At 43.1% G+C, this 16,655-nt stretch overlaps 1 protein-coding gene, 1 long non-coding RNA gene and 1 other non-coding gene across 3 annotated transcripts; 1 reads left to right on the top strand and 2 right to left on the bottom strand.

Annotated features, from left to right (window-relative positions):
• Positions 1 to 2,375: 2,375 nt before the first annotated feature.
• Positions 2,376 to 4,998, bottom strand: RPS20 (ribosomal protein S20). The gene is made up of 4 exons (XM_042786105.1): positions 4,870 to 4,998; positions 3,837 to 3,936; positions 3,003 to 3,076; positions 2,376 to 2,599 (listed from the first exon to the last, which is right to left on the bottom strand). The coding sequence occupies exons 1-4, from the start codon at positions 4,870 to 4,872 to the stop codon at positions 2,417 to 2,419; spliced, it is 360 nt and encodes a 119-aa protein (XP_042642039.1). The 5' UTR covers positions 4,873 to 4,998; the 3' UTR covers positions 2,376 to 2,416.
• LOC116961945 lies at positions 3,180 to 3,244 on the bottom strand. Its single transcript, XR_004407262.1, has one exon. It is a non-coding gene; the product is annotated as a small nucleolar RNA U54 (small nucleolar RNA).
• A 30-nt stretch (positions 4,999 to 5,028) lies between the features above and the next one.
• On the top strand, positions 5,029 to 16,341 carry LOC116961937. Its single transcript, XR_006164721.1, has 2 exons — positions 5,029 to 5,137; positions 15,930 to 16,341. It is a non-coding gene; the product is annotated as an uncharacterized LOC116961937 (long non-coding RNA).
• Positions 16,342 to 16,655: the final 314 nt, after the last annotated feature.

The following is a 16,655-nucleotide window of genomic DNA, read 5'->3' as shown; positions in this document are numbered from 1 at the left end:
CGCGCGGGAACCCGCGAAACGCACCCGCGCGGGCGGGGGAAGGAGCATTTGGGCGGGGGGGGGGGGGGGGGGAGGGAGGGGGGGGAAGGCGGGCGCTGATTGGCCAATCGCGAGCGGGAGGTGGAGCGGTGGTGAGGGGGCGGGCCCAGGCCGGGACAGAGGCGCGGCTCCCTCCGCCCGGCAGGGGGCGCCGCCGCACAGCGCAAGGCAGCTCGCGAGCCGCCGCCGGCGGGGGGGAGGGAGCGCCTGCAGCGCGTGCTTGTGACGCACGATTTATTTATCGTTTTTAATAAGGCACGGGGGGGGGGGGGGGAGGAGGAGGAGGAGGAGGTTTGAACGGCGGAGGAAGGCGGCGCCGACAGCGGCAGCTTAGCGGCCAGGGGAGGGGTGTCTTTTGCCTGAGAGCGTGTTGGTAGGGCGCGCGGAGGGGGGGGGGGGGGGGGATGATACCTAAATATTTCCATCAAAACAGTTAAAAGTTACTGGGGGTGTTGCGTAACCGTTTCGACGCTACGCGGTACTGCTGTCGGAAACACATAAACGGTAAAATGTTCACGTTCCGCAAAGCCAGGGCTGGGACAGGTGGAGGGAAGCGTGAACCCTGCTTCCCCCTCCCTGAAGCAGCTCCCCAGGAGCCCGCGGCCCCCCGCCCTCGCTCGGCAAACGCTCAGCTTTTCTGGCAAAGAGCAGAGAACCTTCCCGCATGAGCCCGTCTATTCAGAGAGTAGGGAGACGGTTTTTTTTCTGCACAGTACGAGACCCAGAGTGGAAGGTAAAGTCGTATTTGTGCTCGGGAGTAAGTTGGAGGTAGGTGAAAAGAAACAAACACCTGCAGAAGATGGCAGAATACTTGTCTTTAAAGAGCCACAGGTGCTCCAACAACACAGACAGCACTTTAGGTCATTCAGGTATGTTTAAGGGGCACTGTGTGAGCCAGAGGTACAGCCAGCTGCAGGATGACGATAAAAAGCTATTTCATAGCATCAGGTTTTGTCCAGCAGGGAAGACCAGAAAATGATGTCAGAGCCAGCCCGGAGCCTCCGAGGGCTTTCAGTGAGGCTAAGGGGTCAAGCAGAAGAAAGACTACTTGGGTGAAATTTAACAGCTAATCATACACAAAGGTCAGTCAGCCGCAGCTAGTAAAATTTCCAGTCTGTTACTTGTTCACCTGTTTAGCCTCTTTTCATCTGCCTGCTGTCACACCAAGTTCTTGCCACGCTTTTCAGAACGCTTCACAAAATACAAATAATTGCAAAACTAGGGCTAGAAGTATTTGTCAGACAGTTCCTATTGCCAGAAACTGACCTTTAGGCAGACATAGGTGTTTCTCTGCTCATAGTTCTTTGAGATGCTTCCCAATGAAGCAGGCTTGTTGCAATCTGTACAACCAAGTTTCTCACCTCTCCCTTCTACCAGAGCTCTTGATCTTGCTCACTAGAGAGGCAGTCCTTCTAAGGCTTTACATTAAGACAAGTAGGCAGATGAAGGACTCTTGAATCCCTTGAGTAAGAAAGCTCCAGCTTTGGCCACTGTCTTAGGTCGTAACAAACGTAAATGGAACCTCAAGCTCCACACTGCTGCTTGTTTAATTAGAATTCAAAATCTCTCCTATGCTTGAAGCACAAACAGCAACCCAATCTTAAATGGCTGAAAGTGTTCTTTCACTTAACGTGGGGCTTTGTCTCGTTACTTTAAGAATTAATCATAATTACTTTAAGGATTAGTTTGCAGAAGAAAAAAACCCCACCAGACTGGAGAGGCCTAAGTAACAGCAATGAAAATGGCTGTTTTGTTGTTTTACATCTGAAGTTTACCTTTATAATATTCAAATCTATAGAAATCTAAACCTAGAAAGACAGCTAGTTCCACAGCTTAGTTTTGTGACTCTACATGCAAGTGTAAAGAAAGAACTTGCTAAATTCAGTGTATTCACCACAAATTATGAAGTTTTAAAACTAACATCCTCAGGATCCTTTGACTCTGAAAAGTCTGGGGAAAAAAAAAAAAAAATCCAAGCAAGCTAACTGTTAGTTCAGCCTTGCATATCAAAAACTAAGAATTGAAAACTTGGTAATTTACTTAAACATCCATTTCAATGCTACTGCTCGTCTGGATATAGACTTAAGATTTTGGCCAACGTTAAATACCTTATGGAAAATATATTTTTAATAGTTTAAATGCTGCACGTCCATATAGTTACCAGCCTCCAAAGAAACTATGCCAAAGCTCGTCTTCCTTGTTTACAACTGGCATATTCTTCCTTAAATATCATACAATCCTCTCACACAGTATTTTGATTATGATCTCTGTTGTCCTTCATGATAATCACCATAGGGTTACCCAAGACTCTTGGCACGCATATAAAAACAAACTGATGAAAATTTGTAAATCAACTTTATTCAACGATGACCATCGTTTAGGCATCGGCAATAGTAACTTCAACTTCTACACCTGGTTCAATGCTGATGGAAGTGATCTGCTTCACAATCTCAGAAGGGCTGTGTAAGTCAATGAGCCGCTTGTGGATACGCATTTGGAAACGATCCCAGGTCTTGGAACCTTCACCACAAGGTGTCTTCCTGGTAGTGATTCGCAGAGTCTGAAGCAAAATCATAAACACAAGGTATTCAGTTGAGGCATACGGAAGACTAGCCTACAATCAAATCAATTCACTTAAAAATACTGTACAGTATCTGTGTCATTGGAAAGTTATAGTCAACTGATGTTAACACTCCTTTCCTATATTCAATTTAATTTAAAAACGATGTTCATGATTAAAATAAATTGAAGGACATAAAAGTTCCTTCCACGTTCAACATGTTTTGCTCTAAACAGTTGCCCCAAGCATCAAAGCAACTTTTGAAGTCATCATCTGCTTACACTGGGTCACCCTCAGTTTAGTAGTATTGCTTTTCATCTCGACTTTATTTTTAAAGATCTTTTGAGTGCACATTTGCAGAAAAAACCACAAACTTTAAAGACTGGAAAACAGTGGTAAGTACCTTGGTGGGCATGCGAACAGGTCCTTTCACTTTTAGGTTTTTTTCCTTAGCACCTCTGATTAAGTCAGCACAGACTGAAAAAAAAACAAAAAAAAAAAACAAAACCCAAAAACAAAACATAATAGCTCAGGTTAGTATTTTTTTTTTTTTCTTTTTAAGTTAAGATTTCAAACTAGAAGCTGGCTCAGAATAGCGTATGAAATTATCATTGCCATTCATTTTAAGGGTTGTCCTCATAGCCAACCATATAAATGTAGACACTTTATGTCATGATGGGCGAAATCATGTTACAACAGTAGGCAAACACCATTTCTACAAGTTTAAGCTGTATTTAAGCTGTTATCAGCCTGAAGATCCTGCATCAAACAGTGATTGTATGGCATTTACATTATATGATTAAAACACTGGCAAAGCCAGTTCCTAAACAAGATTTTAAAATTTCTTAAATAACGTTAAAACTTCTAAACTAAACTCATAACAAGAGTGAAAGTATCAACCAAGAAATGGGTGTCTTTCAGTACTTATACATTCAGACAGTGACTAAAACCCCCATGAGAACTCAAGGGAAGAAGCTGCACTCTCTTACATTAGTCATTACGATGTGAAGTTTTCAGCAGGATGAAAAACTTTAAACACTAGCTTCCATTAAAAATTAAATTAGAATCTACTTGTCAGTGTATGAAGGTTGACTTTGTTAGCCAAGTCATACGCAAGCAGGCAAACACTATTATCTTTAATTATAGCTGGCTTCAATACATTTTATTTTGCAATGCTATATTATATATATCATTTATTACTTACAAGCTATCCCAGTTAAAAAAAAGTACCACTCACCCTTCTCAAGTGATTTTACATTGCGACTCGTCAAGGTAATTCTAATGCGATGAATTGCTACCTCTTGTTCCACAGGTGCTTTGCCGGTATCTTTAAATGCCTAAAATGTTGAAGTTACAAATATCAGACACTACAGTCAACACCAACTAACGCTATCCACAGCCTCTTAAAAACAGACTCTTAGAGGGTAAAGAGCAATGTAGCTATGGGAGTGTTTTTATTCTACTGACTAGATGACACATCCAAAGGGTACAGCGACGCGGAACAAACGTCAGTCCTAACTGCTCTGAGGAAATGCAATTTTTTAGCATCTAACTGCATCTTGGTGGTGGGAAGTTGCAAGAACACCCCTCCCTGGTTTGCCTATATACAGCAGGCTGTCCAGTCACAAATACTCTTCATCCCCCAAAACAAGCACATTTCAGATTTCACGTGACTCACAATTTAAACTCACCACGAACTAATTAACAAAGATATCAACAAAAAGGGGCATCTGGCCAAGTGAATGCACTTGGGAGACCGATCTGAAGCGCTTACGCATTAAAAGCTCGCAAATATTCGGGCACTGACGTGGACCCAAGTGAACTGACGAAGGAAATTAAAAGTGAAAAGGCGGAAGAAGAAGGGTCTTAAAACACGTTATTTCTCTGAGTAGCGAGATACTATCTGTCGCGTTTCCTGACGCCCCTTCCTCTAGCAAAGGCCGGCTCGGAGGGCAGACGCCGGCGGCCCGGCCGCCACCGCCGAGGCCGGGCGGAAGCCGCCGCCGCTCCCGACGGGCAGCTCGGCTCCGAGGAAGCGCCGCGGCCCTGGCCGCGCCCCGGGAGCGCCCCCGGGGCCGGGGGCTCCCCTCTCCCGCACTCCCAAACCGCCGGGAGTCCCGGGAGCCCCCCCTGCGGACACGCTGCCCGCGGCCGGGGCCCAGCACCGGCGGGACACACGCGGCCGCCCGGGCCCGGCGGCCACGCGGCTCCCCCGGCCCCGAGGGGCGGCGGCGGCCGCTCTGCCCCCACCCCTCCCCGCTCCCCCTCACCATGGCGGCGGCGGAACCTTCCTGACCGACTTATTCCCGGGCGAGGGGCGGCGCGAGGCCCAGCGAACAGCGGTGAGCCAGGAGGCGGCGGCGGCAGCGGCGGCGGCGGCGCGGGGAGAGGAGGGGGCGGCGGCCGCCGGCCGTTTATATAGGGAGCGGCGCCGCCTCCATCCGGGCGCCGCGGGACCTTTCACCCGCCGCGCCGCGGCCCGGAAGCGCCGGGGTGGCGAGCGGAGCAGCGGCACCGGGAGCGACTGGGCCGGCGGCGGTGAGGGGCCGGGGCCGGGGCCGGGGCCTGGGCCCGCCAGCAGCGGGCCGGGCTCCGCGGCTTGGGCGGCCCGCGGGGCTGCCGTGCGCCCTGGGGTCCCTCGGGCGCCGGTACCTTTGCCGGCAGGCCTCAGCGCTCTGGGGGGGGGGGGGGGGGCGTTCCGGGATTTCGTGTACGAGCGAGTCTTCATCGCTTGGAGGGGTAGTGGCCCCGGTCCCAGCTAAGCCTTATTGTTTGGGTTTTATTGCTTGTTTGTCATTACTGAAAATGGAAGCGTGAGAACAGAAGCTTTAAGTAAAAACGCTGGCTTCGTTCATTCTTAAGAGCTTAAACTCATTTTTACCTGCCGAAGTCCCGTTATTTATTCAGACTGGCCACTGAGGGGAGGCGGGGGGATGTTTTTTAACGAGAACAGTCACTGATTTCACCTGGACACTGGTAACTGTCGGTCCCCAAACAAGCGTTTTGCTGAGAGCGTACCTGTTTCTAGTTACATTGCTAATGGACAGCTTTTTTTGAAGCGGGGAAACAGATGTTATATGTCATGAAATGATGGCCCATGTAGTAAGGTCACTGTGATTATCTTTTAAAAATAATATTTCTAATTTGGGGTTTTGTTCAATAATCATAAACAGGTATAATGTTAGCTAAACTACTGCCACCTTTGGAAGCTTAGTAATTACTGCAGTTACTCAAAAAAGCCTGCTTGGTGTTTTAATATGAACTTACTTTCAATTTTGAAACTGCACTTAATATAACTATTTTTGCCCTACCAAATGCTTTATAGGTCTTCATATGATCCTTAAACCACATGTGATGGAGTTAACTTTTGTGTGCCAATTATTCCATTGCGATGCTCAATTTTAGACTTGTTTTGTGCATGGGTCATTTGTACTTGCTCTGTGAAACCTCTGGTTTATTAATAACTTCTTTGGACTAGATGCTATATTCTGATAAAGCATTTCCAATAAATATGGATACAGAAGTTGTCATGCTATTGGTGCTTCCTGAAATGCAGCAGTGTCTTTGCCAATGGAGATCACTACTTGAAAAATCTGTTTTGATAGTCCTGCTTCTCTGGTCTCTTCCTCCCTGCAGTGAAAGCACAATTTGGTCCTGGTGGTTTTTCTGAGCCATTTAACAGTTACATTAACAATTTTGCACTCACTTATGCATAAGGAACCCATGTTTATTCTGTTACCAGTTATTCCAACTACTTCCTGAGGAAGTTTTCCGTCTAAGTATTTTATATTCATCACTCTTAAATACATGACCTCACACTGATCATGCTGAAACAACTTTCCAGTAATCCAGATGGTTCCCAATCAGCAATTTTGCTACATTATTTACTTAGAGCTTTTATGAGTATTCTTAGTAAACTGTATTTCCAGATAAAATACTGAGTAGCTTTCTGCCAAGAGTAATTCCTGTGGGATACAATTAGAAATAGGTCTGACTGAGTCCTTGATGATGACACAGACCTGCCACCTTAGCTTTAATTTACTTAACATGAACTATATGTGTACAACCATGCCAGTTTTTTGTGTCCTATTAAACAAGTCAATGTACAAATGTCTTACATCAACACTGTACCTATTGTCTACCAAATGTGTACTGTAATTGTATGAGAAAAAAAAAAGTCAATCTGAGATTCCTATATCAAAAAGTCAATTTTGTTTTGTTTTTGTTTTTTTGTTTGTTTTTTTTTTTTTTTTTTTTTTCCCCTGGGATTAATGTATGGTTGACAGTAAGTTTCTCAATTTGTTCCTTTCTTATTTTTCTAGTATTGGCACCACCTCGGCTTTCTTTGAGATTTTTTTTTTTTTTCTGAGCTTTCCCAGATTTCTCAAAGCTTATGGAAAATCCACATTAACAGCACACAAGTCACTTTTGCCAGCTCTTAAAATTCTTGGATGCGAGCTATCTGGAGCTGCTGATTTAAAAACCACCTTACTTCTGTTCCTATGTTTAAGGCTTTCCTTAGCTATTAGAATTTTCTGATATATGTTATTTTTCTGCCTGGTTCTCCTTTGGTTTCATATTGGTTTTAATGTAGGTTTTTCTCCCTAGCTAATGCTAACTTTAGTTATGAGATTGTGAGTTTGGACTTACAATACGCTGTTGACATACGCTTTTTAGATAAAGCTTCCAGGAGTGTTTTCCTCATGTAACTAACAAGATAAACTATTAAGAAGCAAGGCATGCTTTTAACATGACTTAGTAGTCTGTAGCAGAATCAATTTAATACCTAATTTTATGATTTATCATGCAGAATTTTGTTCCGTCTGCATTTGTGACACTTTCTGACTTTATTTTGGTTTGTATAGATTACTTGGGGGGTTTTATTCCCTTCCTTTGATCAGCTTGTCCATCGGAAACAGTCCTGAGTAATGAACTGAATATTTTGTTATCCGTATATCTTCCACTACCTTATAGTAAAACCAATTAGATATATTTTCTGCTTCCAAATTAGGAATTCAGTTCCTATTAAATACGTATGTGTAGGGAGCTAAGTTCTTGTCAGGTTTGTGGTCGTTAGCTTAATTTTAGCCTGATCATCTTTACTTTGTGCTAAACGAATGGTCACCTCATTCTTTAGCTACTTAATGCCATTGCATGTAATCTTGCTAAGTTTTGCCTGGAAAGGTTGGGTTTGGTTTGGTTTGGTTTTTGTTTTTTGTTTTTTTTTTTTTTCCTCCATGACAGACTAAATGATACAGTTCTTTATCCAGAAAAGATGTCCCAATGTTCTACAAATCTAAATCCATTTAGTCTAGATGTCAATTAAATTTCTGTCTTCCTTTGTCCCTGTGACAAAAAGGATCTTTGAGGAGGTCTCCGACATGTTCTTACAGTGCTACGGTGATCATAATTCAAGAGTAGGTCCTGGTATGAGTCTACCTATGTGACTGGAGAGTTAACTGAACAAACATGTGCCTGCTGCCACTCAGCATCTTCTAAAGTATTGTAATAACTTCTCAAAATGAAGGTTTGTGCTGTCTTCTGGTGCACCTTTGGGAGGTTCAGAAGACAGACATATTCCCCAAACTTTGCAAACCATTTATTCTTTTGAGTAGATCTATTCTATGTATTTCACACAGGTGGCCTGTGGAAGGTTTTGGCAGGGCTCAGAGTAGCTTTCTTAAATCTGCTTTGTCATTTTTCATAGTGATTATTTGATGTGGGCAGGTCCCTGGAAGCTACCTGGATTATGCCAGCTTAATGCCTCTAGTCTTTGCTTTCAATGATGATTAACATATTGCCGAAATATATTCCTATATTTACTTGAAAACAACTTCCTTCCCCAAGGTCTCTGAGATCTCAACACGCTTTTAAAGATTTTGATTGAACTTCTGGTCATAAAATACCTGTGAAGCAGGGTCACACTCAAGACTTCTCAGGAGATCATCAGTAGGCGGTGGAGTGTCTAAATCAGTCAGCAGCAATCCAGTGAAAACTGTTTTCAAGCCTTTTAAGAAAGGCTTCAGTATCTGCTTGGTCTTAATTGTAGGTATCTGCCAATTGTCTTGTGTTAACTTGAAGTTATTCAGTTGTATCAGGTTTCACAACTCTCCTCCAGTTTCCGTGCTCAGCAGTTAGATATTAGCTGTTAATAACCCTTTGTCCTCTCTACGTTTTGAACATCTGTATTTGCTGTGTCGACAGGTTCCTCAGCTATTGAAACTTCCAGAAAACCCACTGGAAATGAAAATATCTCTTTTTTAAAGATTGATTTGCGTAACTGAGTTGTTGCTGACGGTCAACTAATGTTCTCTGCAGGTAGCAGATGGACAGAACACAGTGTGTGATCACCAGGCTGCAGCTGGAGTTCTCATATTGCACCTAGCCTGTTCTCATTTTAAATTTTCTAAATTCTGGCATAAAGCTCACCATGTAAAAATGCACCCCTGCTCAAAATACTCAGCTCTCTTTACCTTAAAAATTTCTCATGCAACCATGGAAAACATAAACTACATCCGTGACTCAGAAAAAGAGCATTTGTGCTTTGATGGAGTCCTTTACTGTTGAGAAATGCTGATGCAAATACTGATTATTAAGAGACTTTTTCAAGTGGGCAGCATGAACTTCATAGTCATCATCTCCACCTCTTTCCTTCTAAATACATACTTTATACTTGACAGGTAATACACTGGGCTTCTAATATCGTTGACCTTCTCCTTTGTCAGCGTGTTTTGCCTTATTCTTCTGACACAAATCACAGTGACAAAAAATACATAGCTGCTAATACGCTAGAGCATTTCTAGTGACACCGAATCGGTGATATGTCATTGCAGTATGTCTGGCAGCACTCAGGATTGAAACTGGCTTGTACATCTGGGCTGCTTTTGGGAGGATATTGTTTGAATTTGTCCTGCTCTAATCCAGTCTTGCAATTTTTTTCAAATTCATGAATTATGTCTTCTCTGCTTGTCCGGAAGAATGTTTGTCGCCTCTCCTCCACTCTTTGCTCTGCAGATGTGATGTTACTGTCAAATTCGTAATAATGAAACAGCAACTCTTTGCAGAGAATAACTGCAACTCACATAGTCTTGACAGCACCAAGGGGGTTTATTGATTAGCAACGTGTCATTTGCCAGTAATTAGTGAAGTATATATTGTGGATCAGTAGCAGCAATATAACAGAAATCACAATACTAGGTGCTTACAAAGTGTTAATAAGCACCTAAAACTTTCTGACACACCCTTTGACGACTGATCCCACTTAGGTATTCACGCAGCTCCATGCGCACGTCCGCTCTCTCACGAGAAGCGCAGGTTACAAACGCACACTCCTGCTTTGGGGAGTGCAGATCCCCCTGTTTCCAAATTCTTTTTGTTGGAGGTGTGGGTGCTTGTAGCTACTCCACGTGCCGGTGAAAGCGCACCCTGTGAGTTCCCCTCCGAGAGGCGGGTCGCCGCTGGCCAGTGCCCCAGCCTGCGCGGGCAGCGCTGTGGCACCTACCTGCCTGCTGTGGCCGGGGGGGAGGATGCGCTCGGGCCTTAGAAGTACTAACACCTGCTGCTCTGGTGCTGCTTTCCCACCCCGAGGTTTCTTCCAGCAATCACAAATTCTCATGCTGATTTCAAGCGAACTTTTTTTTTGTCAAAAGCCTCTCGGGGTAATCTAAGCCCCTGGTTACTGTTTAATCTGGGTGATCATTGTTTTAAGCAAGCTTTGTTGTTGTTAATTTCCTCTTAGCGTTATCAGGTTTTGGGCAAACATCCTCTCAGAACATGACAGTTTGGGTATACTGTTCGCACACCCTATTTACATTCACATTCCTACCGGACCATCTGTTGTTATCCAGGCCATGTTACCAAGAGGGAGGGCATACAATTCCTGTACAAAAAAAAATCCTCAACATCAGTCCGGTGAAAGTGGAACTAGTGGACACACAAACTAAACTGTGGTTTTGCATCCATTTTGGAAATCGCCTTGGAAGACTTCATGTGTGGAAAAGTTAATCGAGTATAAAAAGTTTATTCCAAACTACATAAATCTCTCCAGTCCAGATTTGGCCACTTGAGGCAGCACTGCTGGCCACTGTTTCTCGTGCTCCATTTTACTTTTTGAAAAAATATAGTTCAAGAGGACTGCAATAGTTTGTAGCCCATGTTGAAAAGTTGCATCTACTCAAATAATATCCACAGGACTCTTTGAACATAGCAAGCTGTTTTAACAGTGGCTCTCAGGGTGCGGGTTGGTTTGCTACACTTACCTCTCTGGCCTCTCTATGGACGCTTTGTCCTCAGAGTATTTAGGAACTAGCGGTACATGCTGGTGTATATAAACACTCGCAATACTGTGCTAATAAAGGTTCTGGAGTTGTCTTTCCTCCTTGTGTCTGCTTCTTGCAAAGACTTTGTGGGAAGCTACCAGCAGCAGAGTGTTTGCATGGTTGGATGTCTGTCCTTGAGGAAGACAACACTGATTAATTTTACAGCAATTATGTTTACCAATATATGTAGTCCACATATATTTTTTGCCCGTGACCCTCTGCCTACTGTTTTAGAGCCCGGTCATGAAGTCATTGATCACATTTTTTTTCTTCTAAAGACCAGTTTAATCTAATCTAATTCTTTGGCGAGACAGAGTAGGAGGGAATGGTTTCACGGTGCTTGTGCTGTCTCTCCATCACAGAGCAGGGATAATTTAAGGAATGATTCTGACCTCACACTGCCTTACAACTAGAGGAAAGACTTCTCCTGGTATAGAATGCATCACTGCATCATGTTGTTTTTTTTTTTCCTGAGAAGATTTTCTTCATCCCTTTAAGATTAGTTTCCTCTTTGCCGTATTCTTGATCCAACTAGTTTTCAGATGATGAGCATTTGCAAGCACGAAATCTAGCAAATGCTTGCCATAGATGCTGAGGAGGTTTAAAACAAGGGAGAATCACCATCTTGATGGTACAGGGCTGTTAGAGCAGGATATTAGTTGCATCTCAGAATTTTATCTAGATTACATCCAGGTGTCAGATTGACTTCTGTGGGACTTGTGAAGAGATGCCCTTCCCAAACCTGGCATCTGTAAAGAAAGACTAAAGCCAATTCAATAATGCTGCTCCTGTTGTGACCTGACCCTCTGTGAGCTAGCCAAGTTAAATTACTCAAAACCTGACAGAAACAGGAATAATAACATAAAATTTAGGACCTGGAACTAAAGGAGATATTGTGGTGTTAAAGATGAGCTTTAGAAACAGGAATTATTAGCCACTGAGGAAATCATTACACTGTGAGTTTTCAGAACAGCTGGGAGGATCCACAACATAACATGAAAGTGATCCAAGAGGCATTAAATATTAAGAAGTTTTGGTTTCAAAGGGCTTGCTAAATTCTCTAAAAAGCTAATGTGGCAAAGCGGCAGCTGCAGCTCACTACCTAGAAATTATGAGGTTGCGGGAACGGGGCAGGAACAACAACCGTAGAGTCTGTAATGTCATTTCATAGAAGACCCAGCAGTTCTGTTTAAGAGAACAACTTACAGGAGAGTACAGCAAGTCTGTTAAACTTGTCTTTCACCTAAATGTACAGCAGAAGGTCCTACTTCACTTGTAATGAAAACAAGGCTTGTACATGCCCTTCCACACCAGTCAATAAAACATCATTGTTACAAATATGGAATATAGTTTGGTTGGCCTCGCAGGAAATAATATAAAGTAGAAAAGTCTTTTTCCCCTGCAACAATCGCTTCAGTGTTGTAAGAGCAACTCTATGTAGATGCACATGATTGCACTTCCAACATTCCTACCTCCGTGCACAGTAAAAACTCTAGCAACGGATTTTCCAGGCGCAGATCAAGGGGAGCAGTATTGTCTACTGGTTTAAAAACTGAGGAAGAGATAGTATTGACACTTAAGAGGGTTGATAGTCAAGCAGTCAATTGTTAGGCAATTAATTATTGTGGTATACTACATAGAAGGTGGTTTTGAGTATGGTAGCCATGTCGCCTGAGAAAAATTTCAGAAATACTAATACTTGTAATTTTTTCAGCATTATGATCTCATGTTTTAAGTAAAAAATACGTCTATTACAAAATAATCTTTCAATAATTGTGACTGTTGGAAGACGTTTCTGAGAGCACCCAGCAGGTACTTCATTCTATCAACAGCACCTTGCAGCAGGTATACTTCTTTTTCAAGTGTCCCTTGCATGTTCAGAGAAAGAAATGTTTCTCCTACACTCTTGTGAAATGTTCTTGGTGTGAAGTAGAGCCAATCACTTTGTTCTGGCAGGCACAAACGCTTATGCTAATACCTAGGGACTGATTCTCCTCTTTCCTGAAGAAACCCAACACACCTGTCCTGAGTTTGAGTGAGAGGTGGGGTTTTTGGGAGCAGGGGAGGGAGATACATAGGTGGCACCTGTGAGAAGCTTCTTGAAGCTTTCTCAGCTCCAAGTTGGCTACATCTCTGCAATAACGTATTTAAGAAGGGACCTGAGAGGAGGAGTTGCAACAGCTATGTGAACACCAAGATCAGTGGAGTAACAGAGGAGGAATGGGGGGGAGGTGTGCTGGAGCAGAGCCCCCCCTGTATCCTGTGGGGAGACAGCAGGGCGGCCCCCCCCTGCCACCCATGGAGGTCTATGGTGGAGCAGACACTGGCATGCCATCTCAAGTGACTATGCCTGAAGGAGGCTGGAACCCTGCAGGAAGAAGCAGCCCCCGCTGCTGTAGTTCAGCGCTGGGAGGATTGCAGCATGCGGGGGTGTCCCACGCCAGAGCCACTCGGGAAGGGCTGCAGCCGTGGGAGGGACTTGTGTCGCAGAAAGTTTGTGGGTGACTGTCTCCTGTGAGAGGGGGACTGCACTGGAGTAGGGGGAAGAAGATCCAAAAGTTCCACACCCTGTAAGGATGGCAGAAGCAGCAGCGCTGCCTGCGCCCCCCATTCCCTGTCCCTGCACCCCTGGGGGAGGAGGTAGAGATATCGGGAGCAGAGCTGAGCCTGGGAAGAAGGGAGGCGGGGGGGGGGGGGGGGGGGGGGGAAGTGTTTTTCCAGATGTGGCAATGCTTCTCACTGTCCTACTCTGTCTGTTAAATGGTGGTGTTCTTAGTGTCTGTATCAACTTTATATTCTAATTCCCCTAACGAGTCTGTTTCTTGCCTGTGACTGTAATGAGTGAGACATCCATCCCTGTGTTTATCTCAAATCCTGAGCCTTTGCTTATTTTCTCCTTAGTGCTGGGGGGAGAAGTGGGTAGTGAGTTGTCCTCTGAGCTGAAACCACCATTTTTGATTTAGAAAACTGAACTTTCTACTCTTAAAATCTTCTGTATATAAAACAAATTTATTTTCTAATGAAGAATCCACCATTACTTGTGTACTAATACACATTGTTAAAACATTTGTGTTATTAAAGTATAGCACTAACTGATAATCATCATAATTAGCACACAGTGCATCAAGAAAAGAAAGAAAAAATTTTGCAGACCATTTTGGGGGCTGGTAATGGTTTGCAGAGCGTTTAAAATTAGCCAGTTTTTCATTTTGATGGGCTGGGGAATGAAGGGAAGGCTATGCTTCTTTTAACTAAACAAGAGACTATTAGGACCTGGTAGTAGTGGGTGACTGCTCTGAGCTGAAGCAGTGCCCTTGTCTAATTTTAAGCACTTGTTCAAGACCCTTAGTTTAAGTCATATAGGGTCCTGACAGTCCGGTGGGCAGGTAGCTCGAGCGTACAACACCGAAATTCACGTGCCAGCATAAATTATTTTTCAGTGAGAGCTGCGCTGATTGAAAGGCTTCTAACAAATAAGTTCATTTTTGGGGCTGTCTCACCTCTCTGTTTCTGGCTCGTCTCGTTGCTTCCTCCAGCCACCTCCCTCATCCCCCTGTGCAAACGGTGCTTTCACACTACCCTCGCTATGATTGGTCAAGCAGTGCTAATTTTTATGGTTAGGAAACATTTTCAAATGCCGTTTGCAATTCAATACACAATTTTTTAAATGAACTATGCAGGTGTGAAGATGTTTTAAGAGAATTTAAGGACATTTATTTCCTCTGAAAATCAGCTGTTGACAGGAGTGATTAATTAAATTTTAAGAATAGATTTTTTCTCCCCTTTAAATTAGAAAACATCTAATAGCAATCATTTCACTCCCAAAAGATATACAAGAATTGACAACGCTAAGGGAGGTCTGGAGAAGTTCTGTCACTTTCTGTACAAAGAGAAATTTGGGTGACATTCATCTACTGGCATGTCAGTGCAATGACACATTCCTTCAAAAGCTTTGTGTGTGGCTTTTGTGTTATCTGCAAACCATTTTAATGGAACTGTTAGTTAAGAGAGAAACAAGGATGTGGCTAAAGTATAGGATATCTCTCTAAATGTACTGTATTATATAATATATCCTATTAACTACTATTAAAAAAAAAAAAAAAAAAAAAACAAAACAAAAAACAACCCAGCCTCCCCTGCCTATCAGTTCCCATATTTACAGTCAGCTTTTTTACTGTCTCTGTTCAGGTGCAACTTTCTATACTTGTCTCTGGGGCCAGAATCGCTCGTGCCATATCAGAATCAAAACCCTTTCACCATTTTTGAAGTAAGCGGTTGCGAAAAAGACGTGGCTTGAAAATAAAGCTGGTTTTCCTTCCACCCTTTTGGGGGGAGTAACTTAAAAAGGGCTGGACATTTATGTTTCCAATTTGCAGCCGACTTTGCTCTTTGTAGCCTGGCACATATGCAGTAGAATATTTATTAAGTTATGAATTACCCTATTATCCCAGGTGCCCTGCAAAGGCAAATGCAATCACCTCCCTGCTCTGCTGAACACTCGGGCTATTGAACTTCAGGCTGGGTAGAGAATGAAACTCAGCCTCGTGCTCAGAAAAGTCCAGGGGTGGATGGTGCCGCTGCTATCAAATTGTCCCATTGCATCCTTAGCTGATGGCAGACTGGGATAGATGCCAGTAGGCTTTTTTTTTTTTGTTCCACTTTCCTTCTTTAACTGGTTCTGAGGCTTTTCATTTGACAGGCAGACAAATATTTGGCAGCTGGGTTAACTGAAGCATAGAAAGAGGTGCTTTGAGCACTGCATTAAGGTATTTGCAGCAGATAAGTGGCTAAAATAAACTATAAGTAAAATGTTCAAATTGTAGTTAATTTTAAAATAACAACGTTTTATCCCACTTTCATCTTTGTTCTAGTGGATGAATTTATAAACACAGATGCAAATGATGCAAAAATTGGTATACAAATCAAATAATAAGCATCCTGTTAAGTCCCACTGAATTTAAAAATTTGTGGTATATTCTCTAAAACATTTCTTTTTGTTTGCTTTGTTGCAGATATATGAAGCAACCTATACATCTTCACACTTAGGTCTTCACGCTTCCCGTTCTACCTTCTGTATTAAGGATGCACGCACCTCCAAGTTACTTAGTATTTTTATCATTTGAAAATAGTGTTGTTACCTCTTTCTTTCTGGGTTGAGATAAAGCATGATACAAAAAAAAAAAAAAAAAAAAGAGGAGAGAGAGAGAGAACATGGAGTGAGCACAGAAGAAGCCTCCAAGGAAGAGAAAAGCAAAGAACAGAACAAGCCACGAGCAGGGTTACAGAGGCTCCTGGGTGATGGGAAGCCAGAAGCTATGTCAAAGAGAAACAGATAACCATTCCCTGCTTAATTATCAAATATGCTTAACTGTAATATTCCTGCCCATCCCACTCACAAATAAAGAGAGTATAATCAGAACTGCACCCTATGGTTGCTTTTTTTAAAACTGGTTATGAAACGTCTGTTGATATTTCTGTTTGGGAGCAAAGACACTAAACCTTCAGTAACAACTGTAGTAAGTAGAGAGTAATATAGAATGATAAAATTACAGTTACATGCTTTTTCTTCTTTCTCATTTTTCCGAGAAAGTTTATTACAATTGCATACTTCCCATGCTTCTAGCCATCTTTCCTTGTCTGTCTTATAATCACTTGACTGCTAAATTAATTGTTTCACTTCACAGAACTCAAGACAGCATGTGGAAGTTGCTTTTCAGTGTGAAGAAAAGCAGGAAAAA

The sequence above is a fragment of the Tyto alba genome, unplaced genomic scaffold (genome assembly GCF_018691265.1).
Source record: "Tyto alba isolate M040663 unplaced genomic scaffold, T.alba_DEE_v4.0 Super-Scaffold_9, whole genome shotgun sequence".
Classification (NCBI taxonomy): Eukaryota; Metazoa; Chordata; class Aves; order Strigiformes; family Tytonidae; genus Tyto; species Tyto alba.
This window is presented reverse-complemented; position numbering and strand designations above follow the sequence as displayed.